The sequence below is a fragment of the Mastigoproctus giganteus genome, chromosome 8, assembly GCF_048544385.1.
Source record: "Mastigoproctus giganteus isolate SK-2022 chromosome 8, ASM4854438v1, whole genome shotgun sequence".
NCBI classification, from domain to species: Eukaryota; Metazoa; Arthropoda; class Arachnida; order Uropygi; family Thelyphonidae; genus Mastigoproctus; species Mastigoproctus giganteus.
The window spans coordinates 98,177,868-98,201,253 of record NC_143582.1 but is presented as its reverse complement, the minus strand read 5'-3'; the positions used below and the strand labels follow the sequence as shown (position 1 = coordinate 98,201,253).

Genomic DNA, 23,386 nt, shown 5'->3' with positions numbered 1-23,386 from the left:
ATAATTGCCTGAGAGGGCATAAATTCAAACTGAGGAAAGACGGTTGTAGGATAGATGTGCGGAAGTTTGTCTTTAGCCAGCGGGTGGTTGATTGCTGGAACAGACTTCCATCTGTCGTAGAAGTTGATAGATTCAAGGCAGAACTTTACAAACATTTGGTGCGAGTGGATGGGTGAAATAAGGTTTTTTTTTTTTTTTTTTTTGGCTGATGCTATAACAAGCTTGCTTTCTTGCATCATGTGCCTTTGCTAATGATAATACTTTTTAAATCCTTTTATCAATCCATTTAAAGCCTTAACCACGTCCGTCAATTCTACTTACACTTGCCCAGTTTGCAGCTTAAAGGTCTCAAAGATGGTTTATATAATGAGTTTATCATAGCTTCTTGTTCCTGCTTGAAATAATCCTTTTATATCACTACAAACGTGATGACATCTCACTTTGTGACCCTAAACGATTATAATCTCTGTACATCAACATCAACTTTTGCCTTTCAGATTTCCTTGTTCTTTTTGCATAAAATTGTTTCCATTTCACCGACGAGCTTTTTCCTGTGGGACCAGAGCTTTCGGCCGTTGTGTTGTCAGGTTCGCGAGTATTGCCACGCGATTGTACTTTCACGTGATGACGATTGTAAGAGCTTACAAATGTGGAACACGCAAACAAAATGTCTGGGTGCATCACTGTATTGGGGCGCAATGATTATATTTTTTAATTTGTATATTAATTACGTGTGTTTCGTTGATCTGCTTACTTCTAGCCTGAACGCAGTTGCTTTTATGTCCTTTAATGAAACGTGGGCGATTTTTCCTTAAATCCTGAAAGGTGTTCTGATACTTTTTGGTAGTATACTACCAAAAAGGTAGTACACGCCGGCGTTAATTTATTCCTTGCAGCGTGCACAATAAATTCATTTGAACTTCTTTGAGTTACATTAGCTAACCTAGAAATGCACATCTTGGCCTTTGATGCCCTTGTGTCGTAAACGCATAAGCAACAACTAAGATAATAACAACAACGAATAAGATACGTGAAAATACGCGATTTTTGTGAAAAGGACTTAGAATCCCATTGGAGATTTAAAGATTTCTGAAAAGAAATCTTTTCAGATTCTGTAGTAGTAGATTTAGCAGATTCTGTAATAGTGAGGCGATTTCAAGCGAAAGAAGTGAGGTCTGTTAAGCCCGAATGACTTGTGAAACTACCGGTGAACGCACAGTCAGTGAACATACAGTGCATTGGACTTTTGAACAGAAGAGCCAAAATTTCCCAAGCGGCAACTGTTTAGAAAGATGGCAATAACTTAAACCTTCTGGAGGAATGCTTAGACCTTTAATCGAAGATTAAAGTTCTAAACATTCTTTCAAAAGTTCTAAGTGTTCCTTCGGACGACATTCCTTCCTAATGAAAACCATTTTTTAAAAACATATTAGCATTAGTAGAGGTATATGATGCAAGAAAGCAAGTTTATACAGCATCAGTCAAAAAAAAAAAAAAAAAAAAAACACGCTCCATTTCACCCCTCCGTTCTTTCCAAGTACCTGTCCAGCTCAGCCTTAAATTTATTTAGGCTATCAACTTCCACAACAAAGGATGGAAGTCTGTTCCACCAACCAACCAACCACCCGCTGGCTAAAGGCAAACCTCCGCACATCTATCCTACATCTGTCTTTCCTCAATTTGAATTTATGCCCTCTCAAATGATTATTCTGAGCAAGAGGAAGAATTCCATCAGCACTGAGCATGCTCAAGCCATTCAAGGCTTTATACACCTCAATCAGATCACCTCGCAGGTGCCTAGTCAGGCGCCTCCGTAGCCAGGTGGGAAGGAGCAGCAGTGCGTGGCACACGCTTCTTGATAAGACCGGGGTTCGAGCCCGTCACCACCAAATACGGAGCATGCGGAAAGGTCAGGGAATGACTACCGCATATCCCGGAGCAATATGGCCTTAGTTGCTAATGCTCCTAAAAAAAAAAAAAAAAAAAAAAACCAAACAGGTGCCTAGTCTCCAGACACTGTAATTTGCAAAATGTAAGCCTTTCTTCATAAGAGCAACCCATTGTTCCATTCACTAATCTTGTTGCCCTTCACTGTACTCGTTCCAACAGCTCTACATCCTTGTTAAAATGAGGCCTCCAGATCTGTATACAGTACTGAAGGTGTGGCCTGACCGTTGCCTTATACAAGGGGATAATCACCTTCTTATCTCTGATAGAAAAAATTCCTGTACATCATTGAAAAGACACCATGAGCTACTCTTGCAGACCGTCTGCACTACTCAGTAAACTTCATATCTGCCTGCACAATTACCCCCAGGTCCTTTTCATTCTCTACCACTGTCAGTGTAGTACCACAGAGTTGATACATCACTCTGGGGTTGCTACTTTCCATATGTAGTACTTTACATTTGTCAATGTTAAACTTAATTTCCACCTCTTAGCCTATCTGCTCAACTTTTCTAGATCCTGTTGCAGCAGCGTACTGTCATTAGTGTCCTTAAAAATCCTACCAACCTTCGTATTGTCTGCAAACTTGGACATTAAGCATGATATTCCATCATCAATATCATTTATAAATACAGAAAACAACAACGGACCCAATACTGAACCCTGAGGGACTCCACTAATAACATTAGTCCACGAAGAGCAGTGTCCATTGATTACCACTCTCTGTTTTCTCCCACTCAACTATCCCTTTATCCATAGCAGCAATTTGCCTCCAATGCCACACTGCTCCAATTTGTGCAGCAGTCTTCCATGTGCAACCGTATCAAAAGCCTTTCTAAGATCAAAATATATGAGATCAAAGTTATTCCCTGCATCCAGTTCCTTTGTGACCACATCATAGTATCCAATCAAATTGGTCAGACAAGACTTCCACTTAACAAAACTATGCTGTGTCCGAGCTATAACTGAAGTCTTGTCTAGATTATCCTGCTGTGCCTCTTTAACCAGTGCCTCCATTAATTTTCCTGGAACAGAAGTTAAACTAACAGGTCTATAATTACTTGTGTTGCCCTTTGATCCTCCTTTGTGAATTGGGGTCACATTTAGATATCTGCAGTCCATGGGTACCTCCCCTGAGTCCAAAGAAGTTCTCATAATTATCGCTAAGGTGGCTTACTTCCTTTGCTGCCTGCTTTAATATAACTGGATAGATCCCGTCCACCCAGGGTGCCTTTTCTACGTTTATCTTCAACAATTTCTCCTCCACTCCTCTCAGTTATTACAAAATCATCCAGCTCACTGCCAGAGTTTAACTCACCTCTGGAATTCCCCTCCCTGAATAACTCCTCATGAGTGAATGTAGAAGAAAAACACTCATTTAGTTTGTTAGCCACCTGAGCAAGATCATCAACAGTTGAATCATCAATATCCAGTGGAACAATCTGATTCATCCCTTTCCTTCTAGAGTTTACATTGGTAAGGAACTCTCTTTGTTGTTTTTCTTTGCATCCTTTGCTAAGGATTTCTCATAATCTGCCTTTGCCTGCCTAATATTGTACTATATGGACTCATCCAGCTTTACTGGTACCCTGACACTATTTACATACTGGAAAGATAATTACAATTTCTCCATTAAAGCATATTGAAATTTCGCACTTCTCGTGCCCTCTCCATTATGGGGTATTGAAACCCTACAGTTCATATGATGTGAGTTTGAACTTCTGCCAAGATATAGCTAGTGAGAGTCCTTGCACTAGCCTTCTTGAATCATTTCACCTCTCTTTTTCCATCATGTTTGCCGCAGCCAAAGTGATATTTTACCTGCATCCCCACGAAAAATTGCAATGTGCCATGGAAGTAGCCAGTGCAGGGCACGGAAACGAAGTCCAGGAGAGCTAATTTTTTAATGCGATAATAAAGATTAAAATTTGCCACTTAATTTGAAAACAGCCTTCTTAGATTGTTCAGAAACTCTGTGGGTTTCTGAGCAATCCGAATTGCGGACCAGAAGTCCAGAAACCCACAGGGTTGCTGGACTGCGAGTGAAATCGGCGTGTGATGAGTTTTATCATCATTCAAGAACGAAGCACGTTTGTAAATTCATCTACGTTTAAGACCCTGGACCAGTTTGGGCACACAGGGTCTGAAATCTGCATTAAAATCTCTACATCTACTTTTGTAGACGTCTTCATGGTTTTTATTCCAAGCTTCCTAGGAAATTGTTCTTGAATTGCCACGTCTTGCAGTACATGAACTCCAACATGTATTAAGTGTCTTCGTTCTGTAAACTTTGAAATTTCTGGGTACTAGAGTAAAATTTGTTTATACCCTTTCAATTGTACTTTTAATTCGCGTTTTTCCATCATTCGAATAAAATTTTGAACTGGCCTGAAATATGACTTACATTAAATTAACAATATTTGTAAAAAAAAAAAAATTATTACACATATAAAGGACCTCGTTTTATTTGCCGTTGCTCAATAATTTACGTTATTCTGACTAACATTCTAATAGAAATGAATATAAAATTTAGTTCTCTTTAAGTGCACCCAATTTATTTTATTATTATTTTTTTTTGTATGCATTAGTACACTGCATATGGAAATGCAAACTCTCGTTATTAACGAGAGTTTGATTTTAATATTCTTTACTTCTATTCCATTCTCAATTCTAGCGCTCCATTTAAATGCCTTCAAACTTATATCGCTGGTTTTGAATGCCCTAAAAAAAGAAAGAAACCCAGATATCACCATTCTCTCTTAATTTTTGGCTTTTCGGAAAGGAATAAGAAAAATAAATTCTAGGAATAGCTAATAGCGTCATTTACTTCACAGAAGACGTTTGACGCACATTTTTGACTTTATAACTTGGTATCTATCTCTTCATCGTTGAGTTCGCATGCTCTCCACCTCATAATCATTTTTTTTTATTCAACACGATTTGTCCGCTCCTTGCGGTAACGGTGATTAGTTTATTTTGTATGTGTGTATTTTCAACTTGGCATCGATACATTTCATCAATGTTAATGAAAACATTGCTATAATGTTATTAATACCTTAAAATTCAAGATATGAAAACATTGCTATAATGTTATTAATACCTTAAAATTCAAGATATGCGTAGTTTAAAGTTATCTGGTGCCTAGGTCCAGGTGGTAGATGACTCTTATCAACTTGTGCAATACAACCACTTTTCTTATTGGAGTGCTGAAGTGGACAAACCCATTTTAGTCTACGGAGCAAAGTTCCAACAACGTCCGTCTCTCAAAATCTGCACATCTACTTTTAAATCTTCCTTACATTTCAAGGGTACAGGTTTAAATCAGTTTTCGTAGGCCGTCCGCTAGATAGTCCACTAACCGAACTTATTCGTAACTCTATAAGAGATTCGTATCAGCTAGCGTATAATCTCGCTGCTTCTATTCTGCCAAATAGCGACTGGATGGAGTCCGAGCAGTGCGTATGCGGAAGGCATAGTCGAGGCCACGTTATATCAAGCAGGTGGTATACAAAGAATATACCAAGAATATTCTCCCCTTCACTTTTACATAGTCCACTGAATGTATCATGAATAGTCAAACGAATATCCGAAAGTTATCCGAAAAGTTGCAAACGTCCCCAAAACTTCCTCATTCATTTCAGAAATATACGTGGTCTCATTTCCAATCTCATTGATGTCTACTTACAGTCTGAAAGCTTACTTTTTCTCAGAGAATCTCAACCATCGGTTGCCTCAACTACTGATCACCTCAGCTGTCCTAATTCTACTCTACGATTCATTGATATTTGTGCATCTGTCCGCTCTCATATTTCCCATCAACGACTTACTAATTTTCAGTCTCCTGTTTTCGAACTTTTCTTGCTAAAAATCTCTCTGCCCCATTCTGTTAAATGTACCTGTTGTCTCTATCGTTCTCCTAACACCACTAATCACTTGGAACTCTTTGACTCCTTGTCTTTGAAAGCCCACTTTCTCCAGTCCAACTTTTCTAACAGTGAGGTAATTTCTCTTGGCGATTTTAGTATTTACGACTAGTTAACTTCAGTTTTATAATCTTACAGACCTATTTGGCCGAGATGCTAAGGTTTTGCAATTACAAATGACCTCATACAGAATAGTCATTTTCCTATGCACACCCTACACTATTGAGCTTATTCTTGCAAACAACCTTTCAAACTACACAGTTAATGTGACTGGTTCTCTAGCCACCCTAGATCGCAACTTGGTGATGCCCTCTTCTTCAATGGAGCCTTTCCAATGGAGCCATAATGGAGCCTTCTCCAATGGAGCCAATAGGTATTGTGAACCTCGCATTGCAAGAATGCAAATGTAATGATATGCGATATTTAAATTCTTCTTTTTCCCCAATTGGATTAATGTTTTAAGTCAAATATTTTAATTCTTCTACACTGATTACTGTTTTTTTTTTTTTTTTTTTGTTAGTTGTTGGCGCATCGGCTTCTGTGGCCATATTGCACCTCCCAAGGTTTTGCATTTTCTACTCTGATCCAAGCCCTAGGCGGGATTCGAACCCGCGACGTTTGGGTTGCCACGTAGGCACTTTACCCGCCCGGCTAGCCCGATCGTCTGATTACTGCTCTGACTCCACTGATGTCAATTCTTGCCAAGAATTGACATCAGTGGATTGACATCAATCTCATCAGGAAAATTATTCGTGTATTCAAATAATTTATTCCACATTCCACCGTAAAATCTCGTCTTCTAAACCTTGGTTTCCCAATAAATGCACTGACTATTCAAGATAAGAATGTTTTATATCGCAATTGTCTTGCGCCCAAATCCCGTTCCAAATGACAGTTCTAAAGTTCAATTTTTATTAGGCTACATTGTAAAGCAGTTATTAAGCAATCCAAACTAGAATTTGAACAGGGTAAGGGTAGAAAGCTTGCTTCTTGTTAAAGAGATGTAGTCGAACATTCTGCCCTCTTGCCAAAGCTATTGGCCGCAACTAATGTCCATCTATACTGCCACATCTCGTAAAACCTGATGGTTCTAGTGCCTCCTCGGCTAAATATAAAGCTGACTTATTAGGGCCTACCTACTTTTCTCATAAATCTTGTAATGATAGTCTTGGGTAACCACCCCCTACCATTCCCAATATACTCAACTCAATGCCTTCTATGGATTTGAGTCAAAAGGATGCCAGAAAAGTGTTGAACAAACTTGATGCCATGAAAGCTACACATTCTGGTGGCATTCCCTCACTTGCTCTCAAAAATTATGTTCCTGTGCTTTCCTGCTTCTCTTTGCACTTTTTTGCACTTTTTTCTGCCACTAGTTTGTTTTTCTTCATGCTTGAAAATTTCATTATATCCAGTCAGTTTCCTAACAATGGTGAAAAATTCCTCCCATCCAATTATCGTTCCATTGCACTTAACTCTACTCATTTCAAAACGGTAAAAGTTATGACGCGGTTAATGGAATTCGTTAACCGCGAGCTCCGGAACTATTTCGAAAATATTCCATCTGATCAATGATTGTCAATATGGATTCCGTTATCTTCGATCCACTAGTGATATATTGGTTCGGGTTACCCATCTATGGGTAACACAAACAACAAAAAATCCTGTTGGATCTCGTGAATTTGCTCTAGACATTTCCAAGACATTTGACCGTGTGTATGGCATAAATGCTTCCAAACAAGCTCCCATCTTACGGATTTGTGAATGTGTTTTTTTCCTGTTGCAACTGGATTTTCCAGTATCCTGTTTACTCTCTGAATGCTCCCTGTGGGTGTTGGTAGATGGCTCTGTCTTCTAACTTCTCCACTAATATTTATGTAACCCATGGTTCAGTTCTTACCCGCTCTTTTCCTCTTGTATATTAATGACCTCCACTGACTGGAAATTTTGTCCATATTTTTGCTGGTCATAACACAGACCATTCCATCTTCCAGTTTTAAAAACCATTCCCTGCACAATAAACTTCAACTTCTCGAAAAGGCACTATCAATTCTTTAAATGCTGATCTCTAAGTAATTCTCCAAGTGTACAAAAGTAATTAGTTAATTTCAGTCTTTCTAAAAGTCAGTCCTGTCTTCTATCTCGCATAAGAATCTACTGCGTCTAGCCTTCGTGAGTAACACAGTTGGTATAATCACCGCCCTCCCCACACGGGGTGGAAAATACCTCAGTTCTAATTCCGTCAATGACGGGAGGAATTTTTATGGGTCTTTTCGCAACGTAGTTGAATTAGTCGGTCTCAGGCGAGGGGACATGTAAGGGCAGCTCCTAGAACGTCCGTTCAAATCCGCCTCGTATCCATGTTAATTGAACAGACTCTATAAAATAGGCCAGCTGTGTATTAACGCATTTTTGTGTAATCAGTGTGGGTTGTGTTATTGTGTGGTGCTGGCCACTTGGCTACCCAGAAGCAGCAATCACTAGGAAAGCTACTTCTACGTACTCGTCCACACCACGGGAAGGTGGGCCAAGTCGAGTAGATGGAACACTCTTATGGTCTCAGATGAGAAAAAAAAAATAATAATAAAACACCCTCTGGTGGCCCACTCCAGAGTTAAAAAGCTAAATAAATATACTATATAATATTGGTGTAAATACACCATAGAAAACTCTCAAATGAAAAAAAAAAAACTACGTTTGTAGTTTGAAGGGGCATCATTTTATCTTTAAATGATGCCCCTTCAAACTACAAACGTAGTTTTTTCATTTAAGAGTTTTCTATGGTGTATTTACACCAATATTATATAGAATGTTTACATTCTTAAACATATGATGCTTTATTGCATCAATCTTCATTTTTAATAAATAAATATTAAAAAAATAATAATAAATAATAATATCCTGCTGAAAGCAAAGATGAACGGAGGGAACACAGTTAAAGCTATAAACACCTCTGCAGTCCCAGTGCTAACATACTCCTTCGGGGCTATACATTGGACTAAAACTGAGCTGGAGGATATCGTGAGAAATAAAAGGACAATGATGACCAAGAGCCGCCAACAGCACCCTAAATCCGCCGTGGAAAGACTGACAATTGCCCGAAAAGAAGGCGGAAGGGGCCTCATTGAGCAACAGAAGACAGCGATGGTTAACCTGAAGGATTGTTTCCAGAAACACACAGCAGCGAAAACACTCCATGGCACACACTACAATGATCTCAATCAAGATCACATAGATTTCTTCCAATGCATGCCTCACGAGCGGGACGCTCTTCCCCGAGACTGAAGGATTCGTGCTCGCCATCCAAGACCAGGTAATCAACACCAGGAACTATAGAAAATACATGGCCAAGGAGCCTGGAGTGTGCGACGACACATGTCGACGATGCCACCTGACCTCAGAAACGATCCAACACATCACTGCGGGATGCAAAGTGATCACCCAGACTGAGTACACTCATAGACACGAACAGGTAGCCAGGATGGATATCATCATTCTTCTCTTTCTTGCTTTCTTGGTGATTCCCTTCTACTTCTGACACTCTCTCTCTCTCTCTCTCTCTCTCTCTCTCTCTCTCTCTCTCTCAGGGTAATGCGGGAATTTTTATTTATTCTTTTGGCTGGTGCAGCATAAGCCTCAGGCTTCCTTGCACCATATGGCTAATATTAATATTAATATTAATAATACATCAAAAACTAGCAAGGAAATACCAGTTGATCGAAGAAAATGTACCGTACTACAAGTATGAACCCCAGGCAGTACTAGAGGCCCCAACCTACAAGCTGTACTGAGACCGCACCATAATAACGGATAGGACAATCCCGCACAACACACCGGACATAACCCTTGTGGACAAGAAGGAAAATGCTACCTATCTGAGTGACATAGCGGTGCCCAACACTGGCAACCTGCAGAAAACCCATAGGGAAAAATCAGGAAGTACACGAACCTAAGACAGGAGATCAAAGAGATGCGACATATGCCACAGTCTCTGATGAGCTTTGATGATCAAGACTTCACTGTAATAAACCCAAACACTAAGTACGTAAAATTGGAATTAAAGATCTTCTATATCTGAACACTTCTTTTGAGAATTATTGAAAAATATCCAAAGAATTTTGATCAGAAATAAAATAATTCTTGCCCTGGTGTTAGATCCTCCATTGTTCCTCGAATTTGAATCCTTAAATTCTCGTAAATAGCACAATTATAAAGTATATGGTCCCAACTTTCCTGAGCACCACAAAAACATAAATCAGTGTCGGACAAACCCAGGGCAAACAACGTTAAGTGACCCTTGGCCAGTCATTAAAAATAAGGATTCCAAGCTTGGTGTAAACCATTTTGTAATCTGTCCACTATTTAAAAATGTGACTTCAGATATAAAACGCCAAGTAACCCGTCCAGCCTCAACATTATCCCACCTATGCTGCCACAATTTAAAGATTTCATACAAGCATCGGTTATTTTCTTGTTTAATACAGTATTGACATTTAACTTTAGATCGAAGAACCTAATGGGCATTTGTCTCTTTATATAGTAACAAAGTTCTTGGTACACCAAGAACAAATCCAACGGAACACAGCTGGAATGCACCTGTAAAGCAACGGTTGAAACTGTTCTATAAATTCTCATGATAGTAAGCAACATTGTTCGCTGTATAGAGTTCAACTTGACTTGAAACCGTATAATTGTAGCACCCTGAAACCAGGCTCTTGCTGCGTACGTGGTTATAGGAAGGAAAACCGGCCGATAATACAACTTCAAAGTTTTCAATGATAGGCCCCAGTCGGATTTTGGTATTCTAATAACAGATCCAGAAAACTTAACTTTTTCGCTAAGATAATTCAGGTGTGAATAGAAGGCGAGGGTAGCGTGGTTTTTTCTACTGGAAACTCCGATTTTTCGTCACGTCACACGCAGTTTACAGACAATATGCACTGAGCAACATGGCCTTAGTCGCCGATTCTCCTAAAACCTAACAAACAAACTACTGCTTCAATACTTATCATCGATGTCACTCAAATTTTCAGACAAGATCAGATATATTTAATAGGGATTACTTTGACTACAAATCTCTCTTTTGGCATAAGCACTTCACAGGTATTGCTTCCTCTGCATCTGAAAGACTGGATTTTTCATAAGCAGAGGAAGGGGTGGATTTGATATTTGTATAATCTCAAATCCATCTCTGCCAAATCTACTCTCTGTACAATCTCAAATCCACCCCATCATCGAATATTATTCCCACATCTGGAGCGGCGCCCTCCCAGCAAGAACTCTCTCAGGTTAATTAATGACCCGTCTTTTATCAAGTCTCTCCATTCTGTCTCTCAGACGAACTGTTTCTGCTGCATTCCTTTCCTATGAATACTTCCATGGGAATTATTCTTCTGAATTGGAATCACTAATTTCCCCACTCTCTTCCAAGCCACTCTCCAAACATTTGCATCAACCAGTCGGCATTCATTTACTATCTGGCTTCAAACTCACAAAACCAACTTTTATTCTTTTTCCTCATTTATTCCTTCATCTACTGTTTTCTGGAACAACATTCCTTCATACGCATTTTCTAAAAATTATAACACTGTAAGAAAAACGTTTACAAAATCAATATCTGCCCATATATTAATGAAAAATAGTCTCCGAATAAGGGCTCCCCCGCTTTTAATGCTTTTTCCGTTTGGAACCATTCCTTCCTTGGGACCATGTAAAAAGCCAACAACGCTTGGGCCTCACGACTAAAATTCTAGCGGTGTAAATCGCGCTTAATTCCAATGATAAAAAAGTGCTTAAGGTGAAAAGCAACAGTTACAAAAGTAGAAACGGGCAAGTTGGGAAAAATGCCACAAACTTGTTTGATCGATGTATTATACGCAACTCGCAGAAGGGATCCATTTGAAATGCTTTTAACAGCCTAGTAAAATTAAGTTTCTTTTAACAAGGGACGAAAATTTCTCGATCTCAATTACTCCAAAAGCAATGAAGTTGACATGTCCGTATATTCTGGCACGACAACATAACTCAGACGGGTTTATAACTAATCAATAACCGTGTTTAGCATCCACATGGGCTTTAATCCCAGTCAAATGAAAAACGATGAAATGCTCTTGTTTGGGCTTTGCCTTCTACTTCTGCACTTTACAGTATATTGTTATGGCATAAGATCATCTACCTTTTCAGTAACTGAGGCCATTTTGATGTGATGTATTTCCACACAAGTGGACGAGCCACGGGATTTCCTGCAGCAAAATTCAGAGCTGGGAAAAAATCTTCTCTCCTAATTTTCTCTTCATCCAAAAGATACTCAAGGTACCTGTTTGAAAAATAAAAAAATCTACATTATACATATATAAATACAATTGCAGTGTGATCATTTGAAGAAATAAATAGCTTACTGTAACATAAAACTAATAAAACTGTAACATAAAACTTCAACAGAAACGGTTCGCAAATGCTGACTTCCAGCGGGATCGCTGTTCACGCGACCTCCCGTTCAACGTCCTCTACAGCATGACGAAGGCATTTTGGACCCTGCAATGCTATGTGATTCCGATTCGTCTTTGTGCCCCCTACACCTCCTGCAATTTTGTCGCACTGGTAGTGAATCACCCTGTATAATATTACCTAAAATTGGATTCTTATCGGCCAACGCTGTTGCTGAATTTGAACCATTATCACTCATGTTTGGTTCTGCTGTCCGTAAATTGCACTTATTTTAAGTATTCTGGACACTTGGCATCCCTTACAGAATGATTGTAATCTCTACCACGTCTCTTGCAGTTGATACATTTTGGAAAGCCTTCTTTATGGGGAAAATCTCCGTAGACACGACCACCCTCTGCACAGTATCCACAAGAAACTGCCTTATGCGAACAAAATTGTGCCGAGTGGCCATATCCCAAACAACGGAAACACTTGCTTACAATCGTAAACTTACGGAATTTGTGTGATGTAAATCCTAGATATATTCTATCGCTATCTAAAATATACCGCATCATGCGAGGACTGAATCCATCCAACCACCCAATTAACCACCTTTGCACCCAATCCAGAACTAAATCTGAAAATCACCTCTTCTTTAACTTCATCCTGCGAGAAACCATAGTCTTGAAGTTTTTAACGAAAAGATCATCAAGTATTTCCTCCTTAGCATATTCACGAGGGACACCATATATTAACACTGCTGGATGAGATAACCGAGGTTTCTCCATTGTAAGACTTCTCTTTCAAAGCAGAAGCGGAATAGATCCTATTAGTATCCTTTGTAGCAGCTTGCCGTTAATGCCCTACTGCTCCAATTTGTACGGAAGTCTTCTGTGTGAAAGTCGTTTCAGTCGCCGCTGAACTGTCACTCAGGGTTAAATTCATATCAAAACAGCGACTCAGTAATACCGGAAGAATATGACCAGTTACCTTATGTAGTAGATGTTAGTGCTCGTAACTGATGTCTGGGTAATGATTTCACTCTTCACTCAATGCAGCTGCGTGGACACATTAGCAGATTTAAACTGGCTTTCGTGTGATGCTCATTGATATGGGTATCTTTCGTTCAAAATTATTAAAGGTGTCCACGATAAGCTCTTAAATCTTGGTTGTTTTGTGGTATGAATTAGTTGTTAAGTATTTTCTAATTTCGAGAATAGAATTTTATTTAATTTTATTTATTCATAATAATCTCGGTATTTGCGCTCAGTAAAAACAATGTAATGCTGTTTTTTTTATTATTTCTGCCATTCACTTTCCTTGATTAAGATAAAAACCAGAAATAACTACTCAATACTAAAATACTTGAGTTAAATATATCGGCATAGAATGCTCGAGGAAAAAAAGTTAAGGATATCTGTTCAAATTAGAAATCGTGTTGTTATATTAACTTATTTGGCGAACATTTATTGTTTTTTTTTTTTTTTTTTTTTTATCCTCACAAACAGTGAGCATGTTTATCGTACTAGTAGCCTATTATAATCATTTTGCACGTAACCATGTATATAAAATCAAAGTTAGCCTAATAGGTATAATAATATGCATCTCATAGTTTGCGAATACCTGCATACTGCTATTGTTCTCAGTTGAGTGTCGCACTCAGACATCGGTTTCGGAGATAGCAATAACTGCCTCTTTTAAGGAATGTCGTAGCCAAATGATCAGGTGCGAGGGTCGTAAGTACGCGTACTTTGAGTGACTAGGATTCAAGTTTGTGACTGCTAAATGGGGTGCTGCTTCTTGTACTCTTTATCTATTTTGTGAACTCTGACTGATCGTGTGGTCGTCCCGAAGCGTAAAACACAAACAATAAAAATATATTATTAATATTAAAAACTGGCTTTTTACAAAAATTTTGTAACGAAAAACCGTCATGCGAGAAGCGTTACGGAAATGCGGTCATCTTCAGCTTCCGCCAGAAGCGAATTATTGCAACTTGTATTGTTAAATGAGAAACAGAAATATTATGGTTTTAAAATACAAAAAAAAAAAAAAAAAAAAAATCGAAAACTAGGAAATGCATTAATTCGAAAACGGATCTGGTTTCAAGTCACCTGGTGTTTTCAGATTGAATGTAATTTTTTTATTTACAATTAAACTCTGAGGCTGGAAAAGAATTCTGCACATTTATGAAAACTTTCTTCAACTTGGACATATCATCAGATCTTTCTATAAATACTGCTATAGATGATATATTTAGTCGCGAACTCAGTCATCACAGACCAATGCTTTCAGTAACCGAGATATGTAATCATTATTAATAAAATGAAAACATTGACTATAATTAAAAATAGCAAGAGCTTAAAATGCCGAACGTTTATTTAAGCTTTGACTAAAGTGCATATTTTCCTATAAAAACATTGTTATATTATTAACATAAAACCGATAAACTTGGCCATGAATTTTATTAATATCTGAAAATTAAATCGTTTTTAACGCCTGCCTGTTTAATGACTGTTTTTAACTCAAAAATGTAAAACACATTAAATATGCTAGCAGCAGGACACATTATGTACCTGGACAGATTTTTTTTTTTAAATCTTTTTAGAGGAAGTGCTATTTATTCAAGTGAAAATGTGAGACAAAGTATGATGAAAGGATTCGCAATTTGAGATGTGTTATAAATGATACCTGTTAAGCAAACTTTGCTTCTACAGCAATGTACAAAATGATGCTACTGCAGTAGGACAGCAACATGCATTTCTGTAGCTTGAAACTTTATGCTTGGAACTAAATACGGATCATAAATAAATAAATAAATAAATATATATATATATATATATATATATATATATATATACACACACAAACCTGTTTATAATGGATTCATTAGATGTGAAGGAAAGACCAGAGAGAAGTCGTCGTTTCTCATGGGGCCATGTCTCTTGCCAATATCGATTCCACATGTAATTCCAACAGGTTTCGTTTCCTCCATTTAGCATTCCATATCGGTAAACGATGCTTCGGAAGTTAGGAGGAATCCTGAAGTAAAATGACAAATGGCATTAGTGAATGGCATTACAGATCTTTGCCTGTTAATAATCTCATTCACTGAATAACAGTAGATGATATCTTACAATAATGTAAGATATCTACTACTGCACAAAAGCACCTTTAATATATGGTATGAAATCAGTTGTAGAATCTATGTTGTGTAATAAAATAGTTTTATTATCGATGTTATTTGATATTATTGAAAATAGCTAAAAGAACTCAACTTATACGTGCTGAGTCAGTTAGTTGATATCAGTTATTCAAATTACAAAGGGGTATTTCTTCGGTTGTCCTTATGACTTATTTCTGTATAGTCCATCCTGTCTTTAAGTACATAAATAGCTCTTTATTAATGTTTAAATAATGCCTGTGTTCTTCTTGCTTACAACGGCATCAGACTAAACACTAAACAGGAAGAATATTGATATTTATCTGTGAATGCATGCCGCCATCTATATAGCTATTTCGAGGATTACTGCCCCTCTCGATTTTTTTAGCGCATGATAATATATTTCCTAACACAGTAGGAAAAGGAACATAGTTTATATTTCAATATTTTCAATACGGAAAATGAATCCATTCGATAATTTTAACTGAATAATCTCCAGATTTCAGAGTGTAAATTGATGGTTAAACGTACATCACTATTTCTTTGTTCATTATGTGGGCTTACAATAATAATATTGCGCTTTCACAATTAATATCTGTATTCAAAATAGTAAACTATTGAAATAACAAGTTATTTAAATACCTAGCGAGGGCTTTTTGTGATACTATACAGCGCATTCGTATAACCAAAAATTCATTTTAAATGTGCTCTAAATTGTTGGAGTATTTAGAGATAGAAATTTAAATGAGTAGTTTTAGGCTTTTGAAAATGCTCAAAACATACACTTCTCCCTCCATCCATCTTGTGAGAGAAATTGACACTTCATCTAGACAGTTGCTATCTTTATTAGCGCATGCTAACTCAATTATGGTAACTCGAAGTTGCCTGGAAAAGTAAAATAACTGTTGTTAGTCTTGTTGCATTCTTATTAATAAGTACAGTATACAATTAAATATTTATGTTTTCCATAATGAATATTGAATTTATTGAATTCCAATTATATAAAGGAAAACAACAACAATCTGAGGAAATAAACAAATACAAAGCTTATACCATTTAAAATGCTACTTCTCTCGCTTATTTTGAGGTTTTGGATATTTATCGCCTAGACATTTTGATATTCGTGCTGAAATGTTTTTGAATTTAATGTTAGAATTGGACTATTCATTAATGTTTCGATTTTAAAAACTTTAATTTATGATAAATCTTTTTTTTTTTTCAGTATTCCTATTCGAAAAAATAAATGGTGCTCTATTACGATTAGACTAGTGTTCATTAAATTATTAGAATCAGATAGCGTTGGCTGTTTGATTAGGCTCATGGTACAAATGGAAGTCCGGATTCGAAAAACCTACATCAGTAAAGAACACCTAACTAGAGATTAAAAGGAATTTAAGTGTGCCATTTCTCTAAACTTATCCCTATCTGCTTAAAATATATGTAGATCCTTTCAGGTTTGTGTCCAGCGTTTTCTATCTTACAATTTCGTTCAGGAAGAAGGTGTAATTCATAAATTCGGTTTTAAGTGCCACCACTCTTTATTATAAAAATTAACTTAGTAATGCGTAACGTTCTACGCATTTCCACAATCCTGCATGCACATGATTTTAGCAAACGTTTTCATTTGCAACACTTGAGAGCGATTGAACCTCAACGACAACAAGAAGGTGCTGTAAATAAAATTACAACCTAGGATGTAATTTTATTTACATCCTAGATGCAAACGATAGTTTTCTTTTATCTACTCAAAATAGCTGTTGCCATCCATTTCGATATAAAGCGTAATCTGCATCATAAGCCGGTTCTAAAATAAGCATTCTTTGACTACAGTGAAACTTCTCCTAACGGACATCTCTCTACAACGGACATTTTCAAATTGCCCAACTCACCTCCATTGGTTTTAACGTGTTTTCAGCTTCTGTCTAGTGGACATTCTCTGTAACGGACGCGGACAGGCAATCTGCACTGTTTCGTTTAGATTAGCACTTAATTTGATCTCCCCATAACGGACTGCGGGAGAGCTGACGGGCCTTTTCTAGGAACCTTTCTTCCACGTATTGTCTCAATCGTGTGTTTATTTTCTATTTCCGATTTTCTGGAATTTGGTCGGCCTTTCGTCTTTTCAGTCTCCAGTTTTGTTCAGTGTCGTGTGAAGTGCACAATGTCTTCTCGTAAACATTTAACTTTAAAAGATAAAGTTGAACTCATTAATGCGTATGATCGGCAAAAATATAGTGTTCGCACTCTCGCTGCAAAATTCAAAATCGGGAAGACGCAGGTAAGCGACATCCTAAAGAGAAAAAAATGAACTGCTCAAACAATTTTGGCAACACGGAAACGATCAAGTTCAAAAATCATTCCCGAAAACTGTTGGACTTCAAATTGACAATGTTACGTATGAGTGGTTTTGTAGCGAACGTGCTAAAAAAATTTCCATTAATGGGCCTATTATTAGGGAAAAGGCTTTGGAGGTTCCGAAATCTATGGGAGTAAATGAGTTCAAAGCCTCTGTGGGATGGCTAGACAAGTTCAAAACTCGGCATAAAATTTCTTGGAAAACCGTAAGTGGTGAAGGTGGATCTGTTGATACTGGGGTTGTAACAGAGTGGACCGTCAAATTGGAAGATTTATGTCGTGATTTTGAAGCTAAGGATATTTACAACTGTGACGAAACAGGGTTGTTTTTAAAGCTCTTCCTGAAAAAACAGAGTCTAAAAAACGAAAAGTGCCAGGGCGGAAAAATTTCTAAAGAACGCTTGACTGTACTATTTTGTTCAAATATGGTGGGAGACTTTGAACAACCTCTTGTTATAGAAAAACCACAAAATCCTCGTTGTTTCAAGGGCAAAAAGTTGAATCTTTTGAATGTTGACTGGAAGTCTAATAAAAAAGCGTGGATGACACGAGATATCATCAGCGAATGGATAAGTCACTTTAACCAAAACATGATTCGTCAAAACAGAAAAATTATTCTTTTCATGGATAATGCTGCATCTCACCCGCACATTGAATAGTCCAACATTCAAATCGTTTTTCTGCCACCAAACACATCTGCAGAGTGTCAGCCCTTGGATAAAGGGATAATAAAACATTTTAAACTTCACTACAGAAAACGTGTTTTAAGACATCTCATTGCAAACATGAACGATGTAACATGTGCGAGTGACCTTGCAAAGAAAATCAGCATCCTAGTTGCGATTCAATGGGTTTCCTCTTCAGTAAACGCAATTAGAAAACAAACTGTCGTGAACTGTTTTGTAAAGTCTGGCTTCTCAAACGCAAAAATTGAAGTTGTGAACGTCAATGTGGAGCACCAAGAAGAACAAGAACTTCAACATCTATTGATAATGTACGATACTTCCGCTACAAGTGACCCTGGCTACAAAGATATAGACTCGAACCTCACTACAGAAGATGGTGCTATAGATATCAACAACATCATCGATATTTTTCAAGAGTTCCTCATGAGGATGAAGAAATGGAAGGTCATTCTGTCGAAGAACATATTAACGATGAACCACCGATGAAAATAGAAGCGCTCATACAAATCAATCGTTTAAAAATGTTTTTCGCCGCTGAAGAAGATACTGAAGGACTTTCGATGGTTTCTTCACTCCAAACAAATGTTGAAAACAAAATTATCAGCCGGAAGAAGGTGCAGAAGAAAATAAGTGATTACTGTATGTATTTTTCATAAGATAAAGTCATAATATGCATAGCACAATTGTATGTATATTATTTACAAAAATATTGTGCAAAATCTGTATATAATTTAATTTAATTTTACATTAAACGTTTAACGATTTTTCTTTATCTCTTGTGTATGTAATTGTATATTATTTACAAAAATTTGTTCAAAATCTGTATATATTTTAATTTAATTTTACATTAAACGTTTAACGATTTTTCTTTCTTTCTTTTTTTTTTCTCCCTCAGACTTCTTGTTAGCGGACACTTCTCTCTAACGGACACATTTTCGTTCCCCATGGCTGTCCGTTAAAGGGAAGTTTCACTGTATATCAAAGAACTTCGAACGCGTATGTGTTGTGTTATTAGAAGGGTTTCTGTATTTGCGAGAAACTACTTGCCTATCTTGCGGTTGGCTGCAATGATAGAGCTTGTTAGTGTAACCTCTATAATTTTATATTTTGTGTTTTGTGGTTAAAGGCTGTTAGGTACGGCTGCTTACCTAACAGGAGGCGAAATTAGGTAATTAATTAGGATAGAAATAGACACTCCTACCCTCGTATTACACTAATAGCCCAGAGGGCGGAAAATTTTAGTTGTAAGAAAGTGAACAGTATATGACTGAAGAACATAAAATTGGTACTCGGTACTATATACACTTGTAGTATATACACTTTGTACTATACAATTGGTACTCGGTACTATATACACTTGTAGTATATACACTTTGTACTATACAATTGGTACTCGGTACTATATACACTTGTAGTATATACACTTTGTACTATACAATTGGTACTATATACACTTGTAGTGTGGCCGATAAGGTTTTGGACGTAAAGGGCGACTTCTTACGGGCCAGAATTAACGTGATATAATTTCGGAAAACATGCAGTACTGTACAGAATAAAATAAAGAAATTAATAAATAAAAAAAGATAAAATTAACGCACACAAAAAATTGTATTACTATATGCATTATTATTATATGCATTGAATACATACATGTGCCTATATTAACTAATTCTATATACATCTTATGTCTAAGTACATTAAAATAAATTAATTAAGCTATACTAAACCATGCCTTCACCCATTACACGCTACACGCTACTTTACACCCAATATATTTATGTTGGCGTCATCACTACAGTACCCTCACGACTAGATTATCAATCTCCAGTCTGTAACTCTACCAAAGCCAGTACCACAAAGTGATTGGATTCCATCTATTACATTGTTCTTATGCATTGCTATAGGAGCCTACCACATATCTCCTATTCAAAGTCTCTAAGCTGAACTTCAGCATAGAAACTTTGAACAGTAGAAAGCGGAAGATCACTTCCTCTTTCTCTCTCTCTGACACCAAACTCTTCTTTTGAACTATGCGATTAAAATTAAAAAGTCGACTCACTCATCAATTTTTGAGTTATCTCTCTGGGGAAGATCTTTATTGAATTCAATCCATAAACAAATCAACCAACTGATACACTTCTTCACTCTTTGTTCGAAAACTAGCAGCTTCATCTTTCTAAATTAGCTACCTCTATCTAGTCTATCATTTTTCCATGGGCTCTCTCTCTCTCTCTCTCTCCAACCCAGTGTGCAACCTAACCCCTTAAAATGAGGAAAGGCTACACAAAATAACAATCCACTGCTTCATAAAACTGTTATTACTAAATACACACAGAGGGTTCCAAAAGAGATCAGTATTTCAGTGCAGCTTTTTTTTTTCCTTCCGTAATCACCACACTGCCTCCCGAATGCAGCATTTCTACTACAGAACTGTGTGCAGAACTTGGGGCTAAACCTCTGTGTATGCACGGTTTATACCAACTACTCTCATGGGCAGCCCAGTTGGTAGGATCCTCGTCTTCCCCCACACCGGGTGGAAAAGACCTCAGTTCCAGTCCCGTCGATTACGGGAGGAATTTTTACGGGCCTTTTTCACATCGTGGCTGAGATAGTCGATCTCAGGCGAAGGTAGCATGGTTTTTTCACCAGGTAAGTCGGTTGTTACTTCCAGCAAAACAGAAAGTCGCCGATGCTCCTAAAACCATACAACAACATTCATACCAACTTACAAACACATTCTTTGGAATTCGCATATTAGAAACAGTAACCTCCATTCTTTTGTACGACTCCACGAACCTTTATCACTTTCTAATATCATAGGAAATAATGCAAACCTAGAAGAACTTCTTGACTATCTAAAAAAAAAAAAATACATCTGTATCGTCTTCTCTGATGTCAAATAAAATAACACCTAGACGCTTACAGTATCGGAATATCCACAATTTGACCCAAGTAGCTGTTGTGCTCCTAAACATCTAAACCACCGTGAGTATAATCTCATGGTGGCATAGTCTTAAGATAAATTTTTTTCCAGAACGTGTGCATTAAAATGGCTCTGGAAGCAATAAATCCATCAGTTCTGACAATATAATTTTTAAATTTTTACTGTTTCCTCGGTTCCATTCTTGCCTTACTACGAGCAAGAAATTTTCAAAACCATCAACTTGGATATATTCAGACCTTGTTGATCAATCTTATTGGGAATCACGCTTTTTAAATTTATTATAGGAAGGCAACACCAGCCAAACAATAGCATCTGCGCCATATAAAAATGTGAATATTCAGGCACAACTAAGGCAATGCTTTCACAACTCGGTTAACGCAGTATGGAGTAAACATTATACACTCGAAAAAGTTTATTCCTTTTATGTGGTTGGCTTTTTAGACAGTTTATTTATGAAGATAAATAAATTCCTCATTGAAACCATTCCTATCCTGGGAGTATAATTATGTGTTTGAAAATGTGGAGTGTTGTTTAGTTATAAAAAAGTAAAAATTTCTCTTTATAGGAGAGTCAGAGCAGCAACTCCAGACTGGTCACCTTATTTGTGAGAACGAATACTTTGATAAGGCACAATGCCTTCGACACTTGTTCGAAGACGTTATGTACATCAGAATTGAAGAGAGCTTCCCGACTAGACGCAGTCGCTTCCGTGTTAACAAACTCTATTTCGAACTTGAGAACTGACAGCGCATATCTTTTCTGACAGAGTGTAGAATAAACAGTATCCTTCTCTACAGGATCTCCAGATTCGAACTATTTACTTGCATTAAGAAGCTCTGTATCGTGTCCGAATTGGGAGTAACTGTACGGTTGGTACAGCATTATGACAAGCACGGTGTTATGTTGGCAACATCCTCAGACTGTTGTTCCTGCCGCTCACACGCTCTGTCCCAGATTCAAATTTCAAGAGACTTTCTGGCTGGTTACTATAATATTATTTGCAAACTTTGTCTGCCTACTATAATATCCGTTTCTGCTAGTTTAAGCCATTAGCGGCATTGATGTCACTCATATTATGAATAAATGAATTCATTTTAACTTGTGTCGGTACCTGTTCCTATGCATGATTTAAATATGCAAAGTGTACCATCAAATTTCAGGAAGTGCTTATTATGTCAGTTTGAGTTGGAAATGTATTAATGAACCTGTATCTCATGTTCGTTAAATAGTTGGGAATACTAAACAGTACGCCCATGGTTTGTACTAAAAAAAAACCCGTGAAATTCGCATGAATTCAGCAAAATTGTTCGTTTTGATTATGAGAAAAATTGAGGTTTTCTTCTTTCTTCTGTTTTTTTTTTTTCAGAGACAGAATAAGTTAGCTTGCTTACGTCATTAATACTAACACGAAAAGTAGTAGACAAGGGGAAGAACCCTGGATTTTAATCATGAGAAGTTAATAATAGAAAGTTGAAGTTACTCGAAAGGAAAAGTCTGTTTTGAAATACACTATACTGTATATTGAATATGCTGGCAACTGTTTTGGACAGCATTTAGTTTATTTATTCATTTATTCGCTGATGCTAATACTAATTTAACTAATGACAGCTCTGTCGCGCTCGATATTGTAATACGTGTTCATTTCGACTCGAAATCATATAATTTTATAACCTCCTGAAATATAGCTATCAATTTTTGGTACATCCTAGGGGAAACTCCTCATTCGTACAATTTAAAGTGGCTAGTAGTACATTAACTAATTAATTATTTACATAATTCCATTATTGAATATTACATTTCTTGAGAGTAATTTCCTAAATCTTGTGATTATAAGATCACACGTATAATGATTTTCCATAAAAAAATAAATGAGGTAAAATAGTTTCAGTACTAATCCTATCAGTCAGGATGCGACCATTACCACATTTATTGTAGTTTAGGC

General features: G+C 37.1%; 1 protein-coding gene across 1 annotated transcript in view; it reads right to left on the bottom strand.

The window, feature by feature from the left end:
• LOC150081733 (uncharacterized) overlaps positions 1-23,386 on the bottom strand; it is a 253,463-nt gene that overhangs the window by 16,683 nt on the left and 213,394 nt on the right. The window contains exons 33-35 of the mRNA XM_090378835.1: positions 16,243-16,344; positions 15,168-15,338; positions 12,046-12,186 (exon numbers count right to left, since the gene is read on the bottom strand). Of these exons, the coding sequence (XP_090234961.1) occupies positions 12,046-12,186; positions 15,168-15,338; positions 16,243-16,344 (414 nt within the window). The remainder of the gene's footprint in view (positions 1-12,045; positions 12,187-15,167; positions 15,339-16,242; positions 16,345-23,386) is intronic.